The sequence below is a fragment of the Alternaria arbusti genome, assembly GCF_024043155.1.
Source record: "Alternaria arbusti strain BMP 1465 chromosome Unknown scaffold_2, whole genome shotgun sequence".
In the NCBI taxonomy this organism is placed as follows: Eukaryota; Fungi; Ascomycota; class Dothideomycetes; order Pleosporales; family Pleosporaceae; genus Alternaria; species Alternaria arbusti.
In genome coordinates this window covers 1,746,889-1,766,879 of record NW_026249942.1, presented here as the reverse complement: position 1 = coordinate 1,766,879, position 19,991 = coordinate 1,746,889, and the positions used below count along the sequence as shown (strand labels likewise).

Below are 19,991 nucleotides of genomic sequence, written 5' to 3'. Positions count from 1 at the left end.
AACTAGATCGAGCTGGAGAAGAAACCATGTCTCGGGTACGCTACCCACAGATGTCTAACCGGGTAGAATTCTAATTAATCGGAAGCCGTACCCGTGTCTCTTACCTACGATCAACACTTATTCATTACAGTTGCCGTATCGGGACTGTTTTCGTTTATTGTGTGGGCAGATAGGAAGTGGTAGGCTCACGCCACGTCAGGAACTGGAGAGGCACGGATCGTGTACCCGCTCTCAACAGTGTATCGCGTAGACGAGGTGTTCTTCTCAGCAGACGATTTTGGTTTGCAACGGGTTCGTGCACGGGTAAGGTTACTTCGATACTCGACAGTCTGGGCACACCTCAGCTGATGTTACTAATGGAATCGGTAGAAATGGCAGGTACGATTGGCGCGCAGGTTTCTGTCTGTCGATGCGAAGTGTGTATGTATACTTTAGCGTCAACCTGGAAGAAGATGGAACAACTAAAACGGACAGTTTATGTGCTTTTGTTACTCATGGAAAGACGAGTGCTCGAGCTGTCGTCGCATGTATGCGTGTGTGTTACACGAAACCATTGACCCGAAGGTCTTCAACATTATTCAGTCGCTCCTAACAGTGTTGGAACAGCGCTCTCTATAGACTGTACAATTTCCGATGATCGGTCGTCGCTCTTGATGCACCGCTCATGTGCACTCCCATACGAAGTTCGCAGCTATTGTCATCAATGCAGTAGCTTACGGCAGAACGCAATTCTCGAACTTCAGATATCGAGGTCCAGATCCGGTAGCTGGGCCGCAGAGGCTAGAACTCTAGAAACGTGAACAACATGCCCTGGGGTGACCAAGCGAGATGACGTAGGTGCTTAGGTACCGGTACTTGGGTACTTTCAAATTCTTCAAATCCGGAGGCTCTTCACGGCAGTGGGAGCCCCGTGGTGTGGCGATCGTGACCCACAGTACGCATGTATCGAAGGGCCGTAGAAAAGAAAAAAATGGAGAACAACACCGACAAGATCCGCTCCGTAAACGTTCGTCCGATGCGCATCGTGGTATGCGTACTCCTGCCTGTATCCTGTGGTGAGGATTCAAAATGTCAAGGTGACGAGTTAGGTTGCTTAGGTATTCATTATTGAATGATCGTCGCGCCGGTTGCCAAGCCAGCGCTGGCTGTAGTTCTTGCGGTGCATTGTCATCATCCTCACCTACCATCATTCCCACGACATGGCAAAGTCCGAGCCTCCGCTGACATATCGGCACACCCCGGCTCCGATGGGACGATAGCCAACGAACAACTCAACTGACACACAACGGCTCTTGCGCTACCCCACATGTCCAAGTGAAGATGACGTTCTGCGACGTTGATGTCCGGGGGAAAGAGCATAGGCCAAGCTTTGGAGGCTCTAAGATTGCTCCCGGAGTGTGCCCGCAGCCACTAGGACCGCAGCGCTTGCCGATAGCTTGACTGTATCAAGCATTTGATTGCCCAGGGTCGTCGATGGCGATGCAGTTTAGTGGCCGCCCTGGATCACGCAAACCATGACGTCGGCAACCGCACGGCGCACGACCACAGGATGCCTTTGGATTTTGCTAGACTGCGCAGTAGTCATGGTGAACGCGGTGAAGACTTACGGTTAATCATGCCGTTATGACGGCATTGGGGTCTCCAAGTGCCCCAAAGCGGAGCAATCGTGGGCGCTTTATAGGGACCTGGAGACCCCACGACCCAGATGTCTTTTGATACTCTCCTCCACATTCGATCGGCACTCCTCTTCTCTTCCACCAGCTATGGCGATACTCGATCGATTCCGTGGGCATTCACATGCCTCGCCTGCTTCCTCCACGATGATGGACCAGGATCCGGAGAAGAAGCCGCAGATGTTGAAAGGCGGTGTCAAAGAGATCTTCCGAATGCGCATTATCGCCATGGCGATTATTGTGTCGATGGGTGGTGTACGTATCAAATGAACGAATGCGCAGGTACCCAGCTAACAGTCCCTAGTTCATCTTTGGATACGACACTGGTCAAATCTCTGGGTTCTTGGAGATGCCCGATTTCTTGAACAAATTCGCGGATCAGACAGACCCTGAAACAGGCGAGCGCGCTTTCAGCAACTGGAAGTCTGGCTTGATTGTTGCACTGCTGTCCATCGGTACCCTAATGGGTGCTCTAATCGCGGCCCCTATCGCCGACAAATTCGGTCGCAAATACTCCATCGTCTTCTGGAACATCATCTTTTGCGTTGGAGTCATCGTACAGATTACCACAACGAACATATGGTACCAGATCTCCCTTGGTCGTTGGGTCGCAGGCTTGGGTGTAGGCGCACTTTCGGTCCTTACGCCCATGTACCAATCCGAAACTGCACCTCGCTACGTCCGAGGTGCACTCGTGTCCTGTTACCAGCTCTTCATCACCCTCGGTATTTTCACGGCTTATTGTATCAACTACGGTACCAAGTCCGATGGTAGCTCAGCATCATGGAAGATTCCAATGGGCGTTGGTTTCATCTGGTCAGCACTCATGATATTCGGAATTCTCTTTATGCAGGAATCTCCACGATGGGAATACCGCAAGGGCAAGGTTGACTCGGCGATACACACCATCGCCATCACGTACGGTGTCCCCCAGGAACACCCGGAGGTCCAACGCGAAGTCCGGGAAATCCAGGAGAAGTTGGAGGCCGAGCAAGCGGGCGGAGGTCACCACCCTTGGTACGAGATCTTTACAGGACCACGTATGGCGTATCGTGTGCTTCTTGGAGTCGGTCTGCAAGCCCTTCAGCAACTCACGGGTGCTAACTAGTAAGTCGATACCGCACATTGACACACATCTTGTACTGACTCTCTTGTAGTTACTTCTACTATGGAACTACGATCTTCCAGTCCGTCGGTATCGAAGACCCCTTCGTCACTTCTATGATCCTGGGAGGAGTCAACTTTGGCATGACATTCCCTGGTCTCTACATTGTTGAGAGATTCGGAAGAAGACCCGCACTGATCACTGGAGGCTTGTGGATGTTCATGTGCTTCCTCGTCTTCGCATCGCTTGGACACTTCGCTTTAAATAACGGCGATGGTACTACGAGCCAGCCCGTCGGATATGCCATGATCACATTTGCGTGCCTCTTCATCGCTGGTTATGCTATGACATGGGGGCCAATCATCTGGGTAAGTTCTGGCTGTACAAAGTGCATGTGAGACATATACTGACTCCGCTGCAGGCTGTGATCGGTGAGATCTACCCTAGCCGATACCGTGCAAAGGCAATGGCTCTGGCAACGGCCAGCAACTGGACATGGAATTTCCTCATCTCTTTCTGTAAGTCAATACCACTCCATCCACGTCTTTCCGCGACTGTACTAATACCACTCTCAGTCACACCTTACATTACGTCTGCCATCGACTACAGATACGGTTATGTCTTCGCCGCCTGCTGTTTCACTGGTGCAGTCGTAGTCTACTTCTTCCTCTGCGAATCCCACGGCCGTACTCTTGAGGAGATTGACACCATGTACATTCTCCACGTCACCCCATGGAAGAGCAAGCACTGGTCTCCGACCCCTGGTGAGGACCTACCAAACTTGGACAACACATTCTTGACGCCAGGAGGGAGAGGCATTAAGAAAGGCAACGAAGCGAGAGCTCCAGAGCAGCTGCGGAGGGAGAGTGTTCCCGTCACCGACGCCGACATGCAAGCAAGTGGTGCAAGAGGAGCGGAGTAAGCATCGCGCTTCTGACGATTTGAGCATTGGCCATTAGTTTTTGGTCTGTTTAGTAGCAAGTACCATAGCGTAGCATAGTCTTTATTCATCATCCTTTTCTCTTCATCTGACCACAATACTTCCATTCCACCACCAACGTGTCCGATCGCTATTCACACCGACTGAGAACTTACCCTGTTCCAACACACAGTGCTCTCGTTCGACAGGGTTTACAAAGCAATAGTGCATGTGCAAAAAAGCAACTCAAGGGGCAACGCCAAAAAGATTCGAGGGCATGCATTCCCTGCACAACGCTGTCTGCCTAGGTTCAAGCAAGCGCAAAAAGAAAGTTCGAAGAATCCTGAGCGAACTCAGGCACGTTGTCCCCTTCGTGGATCGAACACGATACCTCCAGATTTAGTGACTGAGACTTCAGTCTGGCGCTCTCCCAATTGAGCTAAGGAGACGGTTTTTTGATGAAGAAACTTCGACGTCTACTGTATATAATGCCGGCAATTTGCACTGTGGGCTGCATCACTGCGGTGGGATCTTTGCATCCTGCAGCGATCCAATTCCAGAAAGATGGCGCGCTTAGTAGATCTGTCTGAGCGGGTCATTTCGTCCGGACCGAAGCGTGATGGAAAGGCACTGCGACCGAGAAAACGTAAACACGCCCGGGCGCTTCGGCTTGGCGCGGATGTAACAGTGTTTGGTGACATCATTGTTTTGTGATTTAATCCACACCTGATCACCAGGTTCCCATTAGCAATTCTCTCTACGCGTCGTCAAATCTCATACTGCGTCGCCATACCACATCATACAAGCATGGCGATTGTGGAGAATTGGCTGCCGCCGTCGCGCGAGAACTGGGAGCTGATTTGCTACATCTGGCAGTTCTTTCCTGTTGTAAGCATACACCCGACAGATTGCTGGGCACCGTGCCGCGACCCAGTGCCACTTGATACTCTCCTTACTAACCTTGTTGGTGAACAAAGATTACGGCGGCGCAATGGGTTCTGGACTGGTACCCACAGGGCAAGACGTCGATTGAGTCGCGTTTCAACATCGATGGCAAGATAGGATGGGCGACCATGGAGTCGGCAGGCTTCATAACCCTGCTGTACATCATGTTTACGCTCCCGAAAGAATTGGGGCTTGAAGAACTACCGTTGGGCAACTGGACCATGGCTGGATGCTTTGTGAGTATATTGGAGGCTCTACAGGAACTGTGCTAATCAGACACCAGGTCTTCCACTACCTCTACCGCGCAGTTGTAGCTCCCCTCTTTCTCAATCCCAGCATGTCGCCAATGCACCCGTTTGTTTGGATCATGGCATTTGGGTTCCAAATGTTCAACGCCATCTCCATTGGCGGCTACCTCGCGGGCTATGGACCAACATCACGAGACGAGTGGGCAGCGCGACAAGAGTACATGTTTCTAGGGCTCGTAATCTGGTGCTGGGGACTTTTGGCCAACATGTTCCACGACGACGACCTGCGCGAGATCCGGAGATCAGCAGACCGCAAGCAGCGCAAGGCAGCCGCTGAGCAGGGCAAGCCTGTGGAGAATGTGGACAAGGTGTACATGATACCGAAGAACGGCCTGTTCAAGTACTCGCTGCACGCGCATTACCTGTGCGAGTGGATTGAGTGGGCAGGGTGGTGGATGATTGGGGGCTGGCAGTGTGTGCCTGCACGCACGTTTCTTCTCAACGAGATTTCTACCATGCTTCCGCGCGCGTTACAGGGCAAGCGGTGGTACGAGAAGAAGTTTGGTAAGGATAAGCTGCAAGGGCGCAAGGCCATAATTCCGGGCGTGCTCTAGCTGGTTCGCAGACGATGCTCTGGTACGCTAGTGATCAAGCTTCTGGCGTTCCGCAGTCAAACAGTGGACGAGTGATAGATGTGGCTTCCGCAATCTAGTGAAGAATGAAGCGGTGCAGCATTAGCAGTAAGGGGAAGGCGCAGGTGATGGTACACTAAGCATGACAGTGTGGAGTGAGCAACGCAGCGAACTGCGACAGGGTAATGGTGTCTAATCACACGAGAATTGGTTGTTTTCACAAGATAGTTCGGTGAGAATTTGTTTGTCACTAGTGAGCGCGCAGGTGGAGAGACGAACCCTGCGCTCGGCAGCGACAAAAGCAGATGACGAGATACGAAGACAGCTGATAAAAAGCGCGCATCTAGTGGTGGTGTTTACGACGTGCTGCCTCGTAAGATAGCAGTAGCTGCAGCAGTTGCGAAGCCACAGTGCGCTGTCCGTACAGTAGAGCAGACGGGAGGTTCGGTGCCGAGGGTACTCTGGCCGTCTTAATATAGAGTGGCACGCCACGGAGCCAATGACGGGCGCACGGGCTGCGAAGAACAGGAAGCTCGCTCAGAACACGAGCGGATGATGTTATTGCGACTGGGGTGGTGGAGAAATTTCAGGCAAGGGCCTCACGGATGACGGCATGCCACGGCCAAGGCAGCGAGGAAAGGCGCATTATCGCGGCGCTGTGCAACGCAGGCCCTTCGGTGTTTTGCATGCAGCACAAAGGGAGCAGGCGATCTCAAGGGGCCGCTGTGCCAGATTTCGCATTTCAGACTCCAGACGCACACAGCCACGCCCATGCCGCTTTCGTCGCTAGCCGGCTCAGCAGTTATGAGCTCCCCCTTTGGGACCGCGGCTAGTCAGCGAGGGTGCATTAGAAGCTGCATTAGACACCCGCTTTTCCGTGCGAAGCTCCAAGCCAGTCGCTGCTGGATGCAACACCAGGAGCGGCATCAGGCCTTGGCGTGGGCGTGGTGAAAAGCTGCCAGGCCCGTCGCGTCTGTCGCTGCGTGCGAGCTGCGACGGTATTGTTTCACAAGAGCGTGAGGCCGATCGCAATCAGACTCAATTGGCACGGGCGGCAGGGTAAAGCAGCAAAGCAGCGCGCTTGTGGTTGTTGGGCGCTTTCGGTTCGGCAGCTCTATCAACAGGTGCTGGCTGGGGTCGCCTGTCCGCTGCCGTGCAGGTCCACTAACCTTCGTGCACAACCTCGCCCGCCGTCGATTGGCAACCCAAGAGCCTCCGTCGATACATCATCATCACTGCGGACCCACGGCGGAGACACGAGATCGCCGCGCCTGCTACAGCCCGCCAGCGGTACCACGGAACTCTAACTTCCTCATCTCCAGCGAACCTCTCCCCTTGCTGACTGTCCGACTCCCTCGCGCGGCACCTCTTATCCGTCTTCGCGTCGCCGTCGTCGTCGCCTCAGTCGCTCCTTGCCAGGCCCGTCAGCTGCTGGCTGCCATTGTCGCCATCATGTCCAGCAATGTGACCGAGAGTACGTTGTCTACTTCCATTCTTTCTCCCTCCTCTGCACCCGCTGCCTCGTCCGCGCCCGCTGCTACGTCTGCGTCTGCTCCTCCTGCCTCTGCCCCATCCTCAGATCCGCCCTCGTCAGATCTTCCTTCGCCGTCTGTAACACCGTCCGCAGCGCCTGCGCCTACGGAGCCTTCTGCTCCCGCCGCCTCGTCCAGCCCGCCTGCAGACTCTCCTTCAAGTCCTGCGCCGGCTTCTAACACGCCTTCAGCGGCCGCGCCCTCCTCAGAGCCTCCTCCACCCGCCTCGAGCGCTCCTCCCGCATCCAGCGCCGCCCCGACCAGCGACCCTCCCGCCCAGTCGAGCCAGGCACCGCCGCCGGCTTCATCAGCGGCTCCAGCACCATCAACATCGGCAGCTCCTCCCCCAGCCCAGTCGAGCGCACCACCGCCAGCGCAATCATCCACTCAGGCTCCTCCTCCTGCTGCCACGACCAGCGCCGCACCAAGCTTCGTCGACACGAGCGTCTTCACTGCCCCGTCGGCTGAACCCTCGACCCAAGTCATCGTCTCCACCGTGACCCCCACGGGTGCTGGAGAGACACCGTCAGTGGTCACCGTTATTCGCACTTTTACTCCAGATTCTCCCACTGCAGCACCAACCAACAGCGCGTCCCCCTCCGGAACAGGTGCCGCTGACCCTTCCAACACCGACTCCACCCAATTGCAGAATGCACAAAAGGAGAACGATGGCGGTCTCAGCACTGGTGGTAAGACTGCCATTGCTGTCGTCATTCCCGTTGTTGTCGTTGCTCTGCTAGTCCTAGCCGGCATCTTCTTCTGGCGCAAACGCAAGCAGCGCCAGAGCGCCGAGGACGAACGCAGGAAAGAAGTCGAGGAGTATGGCTTCAACCCTAACCACGACCCCACCCTTCCTGCGGTTGGTGGATTGGCCATGGCCGAAGACGACAGCGGTTACCGAGGCTGGGGCAACACCACCACCAGCTCCAACCGCAAGATGTCCACCACCCTCACCTCTGGCATGACCTACTCGGACAGCAACAGCAACCCCGGCGGATACACCAGCCCACATTCTCCCACACACGGTGCCTACTCTGACGCTCACTCCAACGACCCGCTTGTAGACGGCCGTCGCCAGACCATGGACTCGGACGGTATCGGCGCCCTCGGTGTTGTCAACGGTGCTGCCGCCGCCAACTCTGCCAACAACCAGGCCGGTGTGCACCGCGGGCCTTCCAACGCTTCGTCGTCATACTCAGCAGCCAACCACTCTGACAACTCTGGCGACTACCCTGGCATGGCCAATGGTCACCCACAGGAGTACTACAACAACCAAGACTACTACCAGAACGGGCCATATGCTGCCAATGATCCATACGCTGCCCAACAACAGCCCATCATAAGAGACGTATCAGCACGACGGAACACGAGGATCGAGAACCCCAGTGTCTTCCCCCAACAAGGCAACTCTGGAATTGCGCAAAACTTCTAGTCGCACGCACTTGTTGTCATCGTATTTTCACATCCATCGCTACCTGTATATTGCGACTCTATCTTTACCCATTTCCTTTAGCTCTCACTCGACATATATCCAAACGGAGGCGTTCATCGGGTGGCCATCAATTTATTTTGCATCGTATCGATCTTCGCGTTTGTTAGTTGTACTGTTGTTGCATGCACATGCAAGTTCGCCCGCATGGATGCCGGAAAACCCTTCCGCATGCCCCACTCCACACAACGGAGAGTCTTCTTCGGAAGATGCGGAAGCTTACACTGCTGAGACATTTTGCGATGGGCACAACAAACAAAAGCACGAGCGTTTTGAGTCTGGACCAGCGCAGCATGCATATCTCACTACACGTCGATTTGTCGGCAAGGATTCAAGAGGTGGGACCTTTTTGATTCTCTTGGATCTGTGTGGGATGATGTATGCTGGCAGCTTTTTTCCTTGTCTTGTCACCTTTCTCTATCATATTGATGCTGGAATCTCGAGGATTGACGCTTTCTCACGCGACCAATATAGTACTCTTGTAATTAGCCAACGCCTTTTCTCCGTTACCATCCTTTTACCATTTAACACGTACGCCAACTACTTGGGCAAACTCTTTTTCTTTTACATGTTGGGGCCCACAGATGACGTTGGAGGTCTCTATCTATATAGGTAGAGAGAAAACAGATTGACAACAAACTTTACACAAGTCTTTTGTTCACTTTTCCGTGTTTCAACCAATACTACGCGATTGAGCAGACTATTTAGATCACGTTTATCCATTCTAGATCTTGTCAAATCGCTTCCGCGATTATACATCTTACTCGATCTGACCCTATTGCACTGCACGACAAAGAATGTGGTTATCTGTCCCCGCCCAGCCACTCATGTGCTGGGGGTGTACGCGGCCCGACAGCAGGTCTGTTTTGATCTAGACCTAGACCACTAGCTGGCAGCGGCCGGCAAGTAATGTTGAGAGACTCCGGTTCGCTCCCAACGCGTCCGCTAGTACACAGTAGTCAGCAGTAGCTACGTAACGTAGCATGCATGCTGCATGCTTGCGAGGCTGTACATGCAACGTAGATCTTGCCCCGACCCCGCGGTCAACATCCTGCCGAACCGTACCAAACAGTCTGTCAATTGAGATGTTTGTGTGATGCAGCCTTGTAGGTAGTAAAAACATGGGTCGTCACGGTTGCCTCCTTCTATCTCCAAGATATTTCCATTCGGGTGAGGAGTTCATCCTTATGCTTTCCAGAGAATGAGAATATCCCTCGGCGTCGCCGGGGCTGTCGGTCAGAGTACGCATGTTCTCTGGTGTCATTGCGGGGTTCGATGGTGGAGTTTGGTTCAACAGCGGCTTGACTAGAAATATGAGCTACCCGTCCTGTTCCAGACTTCTGACTGGTTGCGCGTCACAATTATGAGGGAAAAAAAAGAAGGCCAGTCTGCTTGGCGTTTGTAATAATAGTAGAAGGACGGCGAGGTCTACATACTGTCTGCTATATGAGTAATCGTATTTGCAGTGTACTGCAGATGTGGTCGTGAACATATGTGCGTGGATGTCAAGCAGGGTGTAGTTCATCATAGACAACTCTGTCGATAGGCTTGCAAATTACATACATCCAATTGGAACTACAAACACAACCTTTTCAAAGGCGCATCATCTCAAATCACCTCTACCCTTGGGTTTGGCGAGATTGAATCTAGCCCTCTTCCGCATACTAGCAGCTTTACCAGGCTCTGTAACCCTGGGTTTAGACTTGTCCAAGTCTATCATACTCTTGAAGACTGGCGCCGCTTGGGGGATCTTGGTCGGCTTGAGCGCGACATCATCAACCATGGGAGGGGCAGGCTGGACAAGACCCAACCGTTCCTGGAGCTTCCTGTATTGGACTTCAGGGTCTTGCAGGTTGGCGCGCGGTGCTTTTGGCTGGCTATGAGGCACCCGAGGAGGCTCCGTTGCAGTTTCGAGATCGCTGGCTCGGTCTTGATGTAAGCCCGATTGTTCTTTGGTTGGAGAAACAGTGGTTTCAACAACAGAAGAGCCAGTCGCGCCAGAACGCTCCTCGGTTGGAGAAGTTGAAGTTTCAACTGGAGAGCCAGTCGTACCGGATTGAACCGAAGTAACATCGTTTGTTGGTGCTACTTCGACAGCTTCGAGCGCCCGCTGCCACCAGTATCGCTCTGCCTCAGCTTCTTGTTCCGCTCTCTCTAGTGCAATCGCCTCTTTCTGCAGCCTGCTTTTCTCCAATATAGTCATCAACTTTCTCCGATCGACTACTTTCGCCAGAAATCGCAGTAAATCAGGGTCCGACTCATCCTCGGCGTCAAGATGTGGTAAGATATTGTCGATTTGGTCGACAAGTTGAGCATTTGCATATCCTCGCACCATCACTCCCCAGGTGTACTTTGAGGGATCAGTGCCCCTGTCGCGCATAATATCGAAAATTCGTTCTGCCGCCTGTATCTGGCCTGTCTTGAAGAAAGCCTGCATAAAGATATTCCAGCTGTAGACATTGGGCTTTGTTGGGCCATTGGTCATGTCTTGGATGAGCTGAGATGCGTTTGCGAATTGCTGTTTTTGACAAAAGGCGTACAGGAAGGCGTTCCAGATTTGCGGCTGTCGAGCCAGTTCATTGAATGCCGGATGACCCCCCTCCTGCACGACCGACTTGAATTTGAGATATAAGTTGTAGACTCGCATGTTGCTAACTGCCAAGGCTGATTGAATCTCTGTCTGCAGCATGATGTATAGCGTTACATGTGAAGGAGAAATGCGCACAGACTCTGACGTAGATGAATCCTGTGACATTACGGCGTTCCCTAGGCTTGCGGTTCCGTAGCCAACGAATGGTTGCAGAGGCGCTGTCGTGAAAAGTCTGGAATAAGAGTGCCATAGCATGGCCGAGGTCTGTTCGACGTTTCCATCAACTCTGTAGCGTACATACTGATAGTAGAGACACTCCGTTGCTAGCCAAGAGTCCTGGATATCTTGTGCTACCTCTTCGCAATACTGTGCAAATCTTTGGAAAAAGGCTGGATCATTCTGCATGGTACATCCATGGAGCATTATCCCGAATGTGTATTTGTCTGGCTGTAGGTCATTATTTTCGAAGGTGTTGTACACCTTGAAAGCCGTGGCATGATCTCCAGCTTCCATTGCGTTGTGTATGACGACATTGTAAAGAAGTAAGTCCATCTGGATACCCATGTTTACAAAGGCAGCGACGATGTATGGAGTGTGGTGAAAGTCTTTGGTTGCAGCCATGCTCCTTCGCAGTATGACAGCGCACACCCAGCGAAGTCTTTGACGAGCCACAACAGACTCCCACGACTTAGCTGAATGTCGGCTTTTTAATGCCTCGAGGCATTTCAACGCATACTGCACTTCACCAGCCTGCCCAAATGCAGTGGCATAGTGTAGCACTGTATCGTAGTCAACGCGTACCTTGTGTTCCACGAGGCAATCGAACACTTTCTTCAGATCCTCTATATTGGCCAGCTCGACAAGATTGTACAGTAAGTCTTGAGAACAGAGATCGGGCTTGCTAGATAACGTTTTGACAAAGACGTGCAAGAACGCCGGGACGAATTCGCGCTTGCGTGCTTCTAGGTCAGTACCCCAACTCTGGTCCTGATACAATCGGTGTCGATGAAGTTTGGAAAGATGACTGAGAGCGTCGGCAATAGCTTCTCGCTTCCGGCTCCAGGTACGTGTATCGTTAACCAGAGCTTGTATGAAGTATAAAGCGCGGCCAGGCTTACGGTCGAGGAGATAAATGAGCAACTTATGAGCGTAGGCTTTCCGCGTCGAGATGTCGAGAGCCTTCCACCTGTCCGATACTTGGCGCGGACTTGATTCTGTGTCTCCCGCAAAGAGCGTCCAACTCAGTCGCGCACATCGTGGGTCGTGTTCTATAACGACGCTACGTGTGTTTCTCCGCAAAGATGCGTAGACGGGGCGATCCAGTGCCGCAAACGCGTTTTGAAGCCCATTCTCTTTTGCAGAAGTGTCAGTCAGATCAAGATGCGTCTGGTTCCAGCTGACGAGGTTTGCCACGCGACGTCGAAGGGACCTGTATCGGCCATCTTGGTCGCGCCTTGCAGGTGAAAACCCGGCAGGTAGTCTAGAGACGTAGTTGTCGAGTCGCGCACGTTCCAAGGCGAGTTGTTTCGAATGTCTCTCGGCTCGCAAAGGTGTGCGTTGAACGGAAGATGAGGGAGCACGAGTGCGATTGGACTGTGCCCGACGAGCTCGAGGTCGCGAGAGCGTCTTCTCATCCGCTACGCCTTTATTGCTGGATGTGGTCGTTGCGTATGAGCGGGCATACTGGCGAGTGAATGTCGATATATCCGCATAGAGGCGATTGATAGAAACAAGACCGTCAGGTCTTTTGTTCCAATGGCCAGACGTCCGTAGGAGCCCCGCAGCAGGAGCGTCTTGTATCGGTCGCTTGCGACATGTTGGTACAATTGTCTGTCGGGGGCTCGAGATAAAGTCCTGATCTTCCACCCTATTGTGTTCCTCTAAGCTTTTTGATCTATCCTTCTCTTTGTCCCGTGTTGTGCTAGGCCTTCCATGCTGTTGGCTGTGTGCTTTCGTCGTCGATGACTGGGCGAAGACTCTCGGAGCGAGGAACGGCAGGATGGGAAAGTCGGCGCTGGCGATAAGGCTAGCATTGGGAACGCGAAAGCGGGGCATGAGAAGATGCAGGTGCTGTCGTCTTCACGGAGCCATGACGTGTCAATTGCAAGCAGCTGGTGAGGACGGCGAGGAGCACGAAAACTTGAGAAGGTGCGTGTTTGGTAAGAAGCGCTAACCGGAGAAGATCTTGGACTCCCGAGCTGTTCTCCGCAGCCACACGACAACCACGATCACTTCAGCAACCACCCAGCACACTCTCTGTTCTCTCCGCGCATTCTCAGAAGGAATTTTGTGCACAGAATCACGTCATAGACCAGTTTTGGACACGTCCCGACCCTGCACGCAAGCACACTCCTGCCCGGCGCAACCGCAAAGCTCTCACCATGTCTTCGCACGAAAAGCTGTCCGCAGCCGCCAACGACCGGAAGTCGCGCCTCGCACAACTCAAGTCGCTGAAACGGAAACAAGAACAAATATCAGACGCGCCAGAAGTTGCCGACTCGCCATCCACGCAGCTCCAGGCCGAGACGTCGCAAGCTCTCACACGCACAGAAGAAGAGGAAACATCAGTAGCAGCCACATACCTCTCCGGCCGAAACTTCGATGCGACGACGCGTAATGTCAAATTGGGCTTTGACAATACACCAATCGCCGACCCCACAAACACACTGGAATACAAGGCAGAGCAGCTGGCGCTCGAGACAAAGGCGCAACAAGAAGCAGAAACCGCAGAGGACAAGGGACTGGACTTGTTCAAGTTGCAGCCCAAAAAGCCAAATTGGGACTTGAAGAGGGATTTGGAGCAGAAGATGAAGGGACTCAATGTGCAAACAGACAACGCAATTGCAAAGCTAGTCCGCGAGAGAGTGGAAGCCCAGAAGGCCATAAGAGAGAAGCAGCCGACAGACGGCAGCAATGGAGAAGAGGTGGGTATGGAGGGCAGTGAGCTGGTCGAGGCCATGCATCTGAAGGAGCAGGAGGACGAGCGGGAAAGGAAGAGGGACGAGGAGGACGAGGACGTCAGTTGAGAGTGTAAAATACGGTGGACGCGATTTGATTCAAGACGGGAGTTGGCCAGATCAGTGCACGCAACCTCGACGATCGGGGTTGCGTAAGGACGCAGATAGGAGGGTGTCGAGACGTGAGCAGACGATTGGACGATACCCAAGTCTAGTCACAAGAGGGGACAAGAGACTTGCTTTCTACAGTCCATCATGGAGGACCAAAGTTTTAATATCACGATCAAGCCACAATTATCGCGTACTCTCAGACGCTATCCTCCCCCAACAATCACGCGAACGATATTTTCTGAAGATAGTAATCAGAAACACAACAGATGTGCTTAGACTTGGCTCATTGTATTCGTCTCAAGAGCAACAAAAAACATAGAACACCTGGTCTTCGCTAGTAGTCCGTGGAACCTGACATCCGGCAGCGCGCGGAGGAATCGTGTCGCATAGAATAGATACAAGAATTGGTTCTCTTTTGCGCCGTAGACGAGCTCTTGCTGCCCGTGAGCGTCCTCTGCACTAAAAACGTGGCGTGTGGACTGGACAACTGAGGACAATCATTGACCACCAGTATATTATACTTGCGACATCTCTCATCTGTGAGATTATCTTTTCGTTCAGGTCGTCGATGTTACGGAAATTGTGGTTCGTTTCGCTCTGCATCATCGCAGTACCATGGGGTGAAGTGGATGGCTACCAAGATATGGAATCGCACACAGATGTGAGTCAAAGATCATTGACCACCATGCGATATTCCTTATAGCTAAACACGGTCGAAGTCGAGGCAATCATATAACTTAAGTCAGCATGTGTCTTAATCGCAGCGGAACCGGGACACCTGTGCGTTGACTATAAAAGGAGCGCCCTGCGCATCTCCATCATCAATCCCACCACCAAAACCCGAAAATTCGAACGTGCGCGATTCCTCCTACCATAACTACTGCCAAAGAAATTTCTATCTCAGAAATGACGGAGAGACACGATGGCATCGCCTTTCCCTGGCCCTCGTTGCCTGCAGATATCCGTCTTTCAATCCTCGACGAAATCTCAGGTCAGAAACATCCTGGCTGGGCTTAATGCGCAGCCGTCTGTAAGGAATGGCAGGTCATTCTTGAACCCAGTAATTTTTCCCGACTATCATTGCAGCCATCCTGTCTAAAAGAACTGGAAACCCTCGTTATCCGACAAAGGCCTCTTGTCAAGCACATCTGTTTCAATATCGCTCTTCCTCGATACGCCTGCACCCGTTGTAAACGAAGTGCCACCACATCCAATCGCAGGTCTACCCTCGTTAGGATCATTATTCTAAAACTCTTTTCTGTCCTAAGTACCTGGCAACCTACAGGTCAATTAACACTCGAACTGAGCGCATCTTCGCCAAGTGACTCACAACATTGGTTCAAAAACTACTGTTTTGGGCCCGGACATGAAGACACAAGACTCTGGACGGAACAGGAGAAAGCTGTTCGATGGCATGACCCAAAACACGGCTGGGTTGATGGTCGGCAGGTTGAGACTCCCAAGCGGCGCGCCATTTTGCGCCTCTTCTCCCCGCTCTGCTTCAGCGCCCCCCAAAATCTCCCTGCCGTTCATGCCGTTACAAGTTTCTGCATACGTCGACAACTTCGACATGAGCTTTATCCCCACGTACTAGGAGGCTTGTGGGAGAAACCCCCTCGGCTAGAAAGTATAGTCCACGAGTCGTGGATTGTCCGGCACGACTACCCGATTGAGTGTGCATATAGATTGACCTCCTTACTCCAGTACAGTGTTCCAGAGTCCGTCAGGAGATTATCCATCTTCAAGGACTTCAACAACCAACTTAAAATGGCAATTCACAAGTCTAAGCCACATATCTCTACGCCACATTGGCGCTCAAGTTTAGAAGATGCCTTAGCTGCAAATTTAAAGCTAGCCAAAGCTCTTGCCGCCAAAAGCCACCATCTAGAGTGCCTTTTTATTTCATACATGATCGACGCCCAGCAGTTTTTCACTTCATGCCAGCAGCTGCCATGCACCTGGAATCTCCTGCAGTCCTTAACACTCACGTCATCCACACTGGCTCGGACAGCCCCTCGCCAAGATATTCATACACTGTTGCAAAACGCTAGTTCGGTTGCGCTCAAGATGCCGCAGCTCCAAACCATGGTGCTCTGGAACAGTGAACCAGGACAAGCCTGTGCGGTAATTTATCAGCGACATACTGCAAGTGCGATAGCGACACTTACATGGCGTGGTACATGGAATCTTGAGCTCAGCGAGGATGTTGTTGAGTCCTTGAAGGAGGTTGCCTCTGATGCCTGCTACCTACGGCTGGAAAAGGAAGAATTACATGACGTGGATATCAGGTCCCATGGTGATGCAATTCATCATCTGCGCTTGCCGGATGGAGTTGTTGATTCAGAATCACTGTGTCAAATACGTCACGAGGGAAGGATGCAAAGAATGGCCTGATCAATGCATTTGTACAAAATTCTATCGTCCTAATAAGAAAAGGTGAAGAAGAAGAAAGGCAGTGGAGAGAAAGAAGAGAAAAAGTGTGTGAAACAAAGAGTAGAAGTAGAAGTCAAGCGTACCTAGGTAGCGTTTACATTGACCAGGAAGACATAGGCTTCTTCTACAGTACCTAACCTCAGATGTGTGTCGGCTAAATGGTCTTCGATACAAGACGCTCATGGAATTGCCCCCAGAAGAATGATCGTGATGCCAAATTCTCGTACTGGACGTGTCGCGTCATTCTACACGCTGGAATCCACGTACAAAGACGATTGATTCCTGACTAGAGAATGAGGTGTTAGTATCCAATGCAGCGTACCCCTTCGAGTTTACTGCTCTAACAAACTCGCACAGAGCGGCTCGATGTTTATGAAACAGTATACGTGATTCTGTGTATATACCGAGGGGGTCGCTAATATTATGTAGTGGTTGTCTACTGTTGCGTCTTGTTAGAAGTTTACCCTTGCGCGGAGGGTCGGTTATTCAGACCCGCCCCTGTCATTCACGAGTCAACCTCGGCATCTCCACGCGCCAAACTTCCACGGGTGTTGCGGATGCGGGGACAACCGTCGCGCTATATACATCACCATGGAGCGCGTCTCGCTATTCTCCACTATCTCCGTTCTTTCAGAACCACCATAGTTCGATTGTACTGCTACGTCTCCATCGCACTTGCTCCACCGCTAAAGCTCCTTCGCATCCCAACCTTCACAACTCACAACCGCCATCATGGTCGGCAAGAAGCAGCCCGTCTACGTCCTCGGCGTGGGCATGACCAAGTTTATCAAGCCTCGTGGCAAGGTGGACTACCCTGAGCTCGGTTTCGAGGCCGGCGTCAAGGCCATGCTTGACGCGCACATCAACTACGACGAGGTCGACCAAGGCGTCGCATGCTACTGCTATGGCGACTCAACTTGCGGTCAGCGCGTCTTTTACCAGTTCGGCATGACTGGCATTCCCGTATACAATGTCAACAACAACTGCTCGACTGGCTCGACCGGCCTCTACATGGGACGCAACATGATCGCGCACGGAGCGGCCGACTGCGTCTTGGTCGTTGGCTTTGAGAAGATGTTCCCCGGAAGTCTACAGAGCTTCTTCCAAGATCGCGCAAACCCGACAGGCACAACCAGCCTGATGATGAAGGAGACGAGGGGTATTACCAAGGCACCGGGTGCTGCGCAAATGTTCGGAAACGCTGGACGGGAACACATGGAGAAGTGAGTCCGAACGTCTGGACCAACCCGTGTCTCTATACTGACCATCTTCGTAGATACGGCTCCGAACTCAAGGACTTCGCAGAGATCGGTCGCATCAACCACGCCCACTCGAAGAACAACCCCTACTCGCAATTCCAAGACGAATACACCCTCGAACAAGTCATGAACGCACCCATGATCCACGAACCCCTCACAAAGCTCCAATGCTGCCCGACATCCGACGGAGCTGCTGCCACAGTCCTGGTCTCGCAAGAGTTCCTAGACAAGCGCCCCGAGCTCAAAGACCAGGCTATCCTGATTGCTGGACAAAGACTAGCAACCGACACACCGTCACTGTTCAACCGCAGCGCCATTGAGCTAGTAGGATACAGCATGAGTGAGCTGGCTGCTCGCGAGGCGCTCGAGGAGGCCAACGTATCACCAGACGACGTCAAGGTGTGCGAACTCCACGACTGTTTCTCTGCCAACGAGATGGTCACCATTGAAGCCCTTGGCCTGGCTCCCAAGGGCAAGGCTCACGAACTTATCCGCAAGGGTGGCATTACCTACGGCGGAAAGGTCGTCATTAACCCCTCAGGCGGTCTGATCTCCAAGGGCCATCCCCTCGGCGCCACAGGTCTCGCTCAATGCGCTGAGCTCGTTTGGCACATGCGTGGTTGGGCCAACAACCGATCAATCAAGGATACAAAGGTTGCCCTGCAACACAACTTGGGTCTTGGAGGCGCTGTAGTATGCACAGTGTACAAGAGGCACGACGGAAGCGCCGCAACAGATAAGTCAGATGAGCAGATCGCCAAGATCACTGGACTGGGATACAACCCAGCGACAGTCGCGAAGGGCTTCACAAAGGAACAAGTTGATGCTGTGAGGAGCAAGAAGGCGAGGAGCCAGTGGGCACTGCAAGACACAGAGCAAAAGGTTGAGGCGAGGTTTTAGTTGAGTTTCGCTGTAACTACCATGGTCTTTGAATAGCGCTATTGACTACATATATCCATCGTGCCTACTTCACACACGCTCTCCCCATGCTGCTTCAACCATATTGACCGTGATTTCACGCGTCAGTACACAAAATGGAAGGAGGCGTACTTACCTAATCCAATCCTTCCATCTTCTCACACCCACCAAGCATCCACCCACCAGATAACAGTAAGAAACTTCGGTCGACTTACCTGCCAGCAGATGCCAGACATCTGATCTCGCAGCGCCCAGCGCAAGGAGATTAATCCAACGGTATGAATATATTAAGAAGAAAGAGTTGAAAGAAAGAACCCCCAGAGCCCCGTTCAGACTCAACCCAAGCTAAAGATGATGGAAAGGTTTAGACATCAACGCACACCGCAGTTTCGGCTCATGTTGAGCAACATGAACTCGAGGGACTGTTGAGAACGGTTCAGCCGCTCTGTCCACAGGGATTAAGAGGGAAAGCGAAGGTCGAGTGGGTGGCGGAGGGGAGGTATGCGCCGGTTAAAGAGCGTGATGGTTCGGAGATGGATGACTGGACAACTTGGTCCGGTCCGCTGTCACTGAGTGGTAGAAGACACCCGATGTCGATCTTGTCTTCAGTGCCGATGGTATCTTTTTGAGTTTTTGTAGTTATGGCGAGACCGTGAGCTCAGTTGCGCTTTGTGATGGAGTGAGAAGAGGTCTTGGAGGGGAATGAATGGCGAGAATGGAAGCCGTCTGCAAGCGGGACTGGGATCTATGTAGGTGTTAGTGGAATGAACAGCGTTACACACATGGTTTTGGTGGATGTGGGTCGTGGTGGTTGCTTGGCGGTGTTGAAGTGTTGAGCGTGGGAATGGGAGTGGGGTGGAGAGAGAAGGTTATATACCGTCTACAAATGTTTGCTGGAACAATGGAATATCGGATTCGCGTAGATATGACCACTGATTGCTGCTTGATTGACTCAAAACGGGATACAACAAGGAGACTATAGCAATCCGCTTGTCTTTCGTGCTAGACAGTCATCTAGACGGAAGGACACTCGCACGTTGTCGCATCAAGACATCTCCCCACACGAACTGAAATGGAAGGGAGTGGCAAGCAGTTCCTGTCTGAACTTGTGATCATGCTTTGGTATTTCGAGTTATGCTCGAACCTTCGTTTCGCCATATGCAAAAAGACGCCCAATTTT

General features: G+C 52.4%; 6 protein-coding genes and 1 non-coding gene across 7 annotated transcripts; 5 read left to right on the top strand and 2 right to left on the bottom strand.

Moving 5' to 3' along the window:
- Positions 1-1,763: 1,763 nt before the first annotated feature.
- J4E86_002185 (uncharacterized protein) lies at positions 1,764-3,700 on the top strand (the record flags this gene model as incomplete). The annotated part of the gene is made up of 5 exons (XM_051442746.1): positions 1,764-1,928; positions 1,978-2,780; positions 2,831-3,146; positions 3,200-3,296; positions 3,354-3,700. The coding sequence occupies 5 exons, from the start codon at positions 1,764-1,766 to the stop codon at positions 3,698-3,700; spliced, it is 1,728 nt and encodes a 575-aa protein (XP_051306334.1).
- Positions 3,701-4,060: 360 nt separating this feature from the next.
- Positions 4,061-4,146, bottom strand: J4E86_002184. Its single transcript has one exon. It is a non-coding gene; the product is annotated as a tRNA-Phe (tRNA).
- Positions 4,147-4,504: 358 nt separating this feature from the next.
- On the top strand, positions 4,505-5,504 carry J4E86_002183 (uncharacterized protein; the record flags this gene model as incomplete). The annotated part of the gene is made up of 3 exons (XM_051442745.1): positions 4,505-4,585; positions 4,675-4,878; positions 4,926-5,504. 3 exons carry the CDS (start codon positions 4,505-4,507, stop codon positions 5,502-5,504), a joined length of 864 nt encoding a protein of 287 aa, XP_051306333.1.
- Positions 5,505-6,974: 1,470 nt separating this feature from the next.
- J4E86_002182 (uncharacterized protein) lies at positions 6,975-8,486 on the top strand (the record flags this gene model as incomplete). Its single annotated transcript, XM_051442744.1, has 2 exons — positions 6,975-6,996; positions 7,102-8,486. 2 exons carry the CDS (start codon positions 6,975-6,977, stop codon positions 8,484-8,486), a joined length of 1,407 nt encoding a protein of 468 aa, XP_051306332.1.
- Positions 8,487-10,146: 1,660 nt separating this feature from the next.
- Positions 10,147-11,298, bottom strand: J4E86_002181 (uncharacterized protein; the record flags this gene model as incomplete). The annotated part of the gene is made up of 2 exons (XM_051442743.1): positions 10,147-11,223; positions 11,269-11,298. 2 exons carry the CDS (start codon positions 11,296-11,298, stop codon positions 10,147-10,149), a joined length of 1,107 nt encoding a protein of 368 aa, XP_051306331.1.
- A 2,216-nt stretch (positions 11,299-13,514) lies between these two features.
- On the top strand, positions 13,515-14,159 carry J4E86_002180 (uncharacterized protein; the record flags this gene model as incomplete). The annotated part of the gene is made up of 1 exon (XM_051442742.1): positions 13,515-14,159. One exon carries the CDS (start codon positions 13,515-13,517, stop codon positions 14,157-14,159), a length of 645 nt encoding a protein of 214 aa, XP_051306330.1.
- A 3,207-nt stretch (positions 14,160-17,366) lies between these two features.
- On the top strand, positions 17,367-18,793 carry J4E86_002179 (uncharacterized protein; the record flags this gene model as incomplete). The annotated part of the gene is made up of 2 exons (XM_051442741.1): positions 17,367-17,857; positions 17,911-18,793. 2 exons carry the CDS (start codon positions 17,367-17,369, stop codon positions 18,791-18,793), a joined length of 1,374 nt encoding a protein of 457 aa, XP_051306329.1.
- Positions 18,794-19,991: the final 1,198 nt, after the last annotated feature.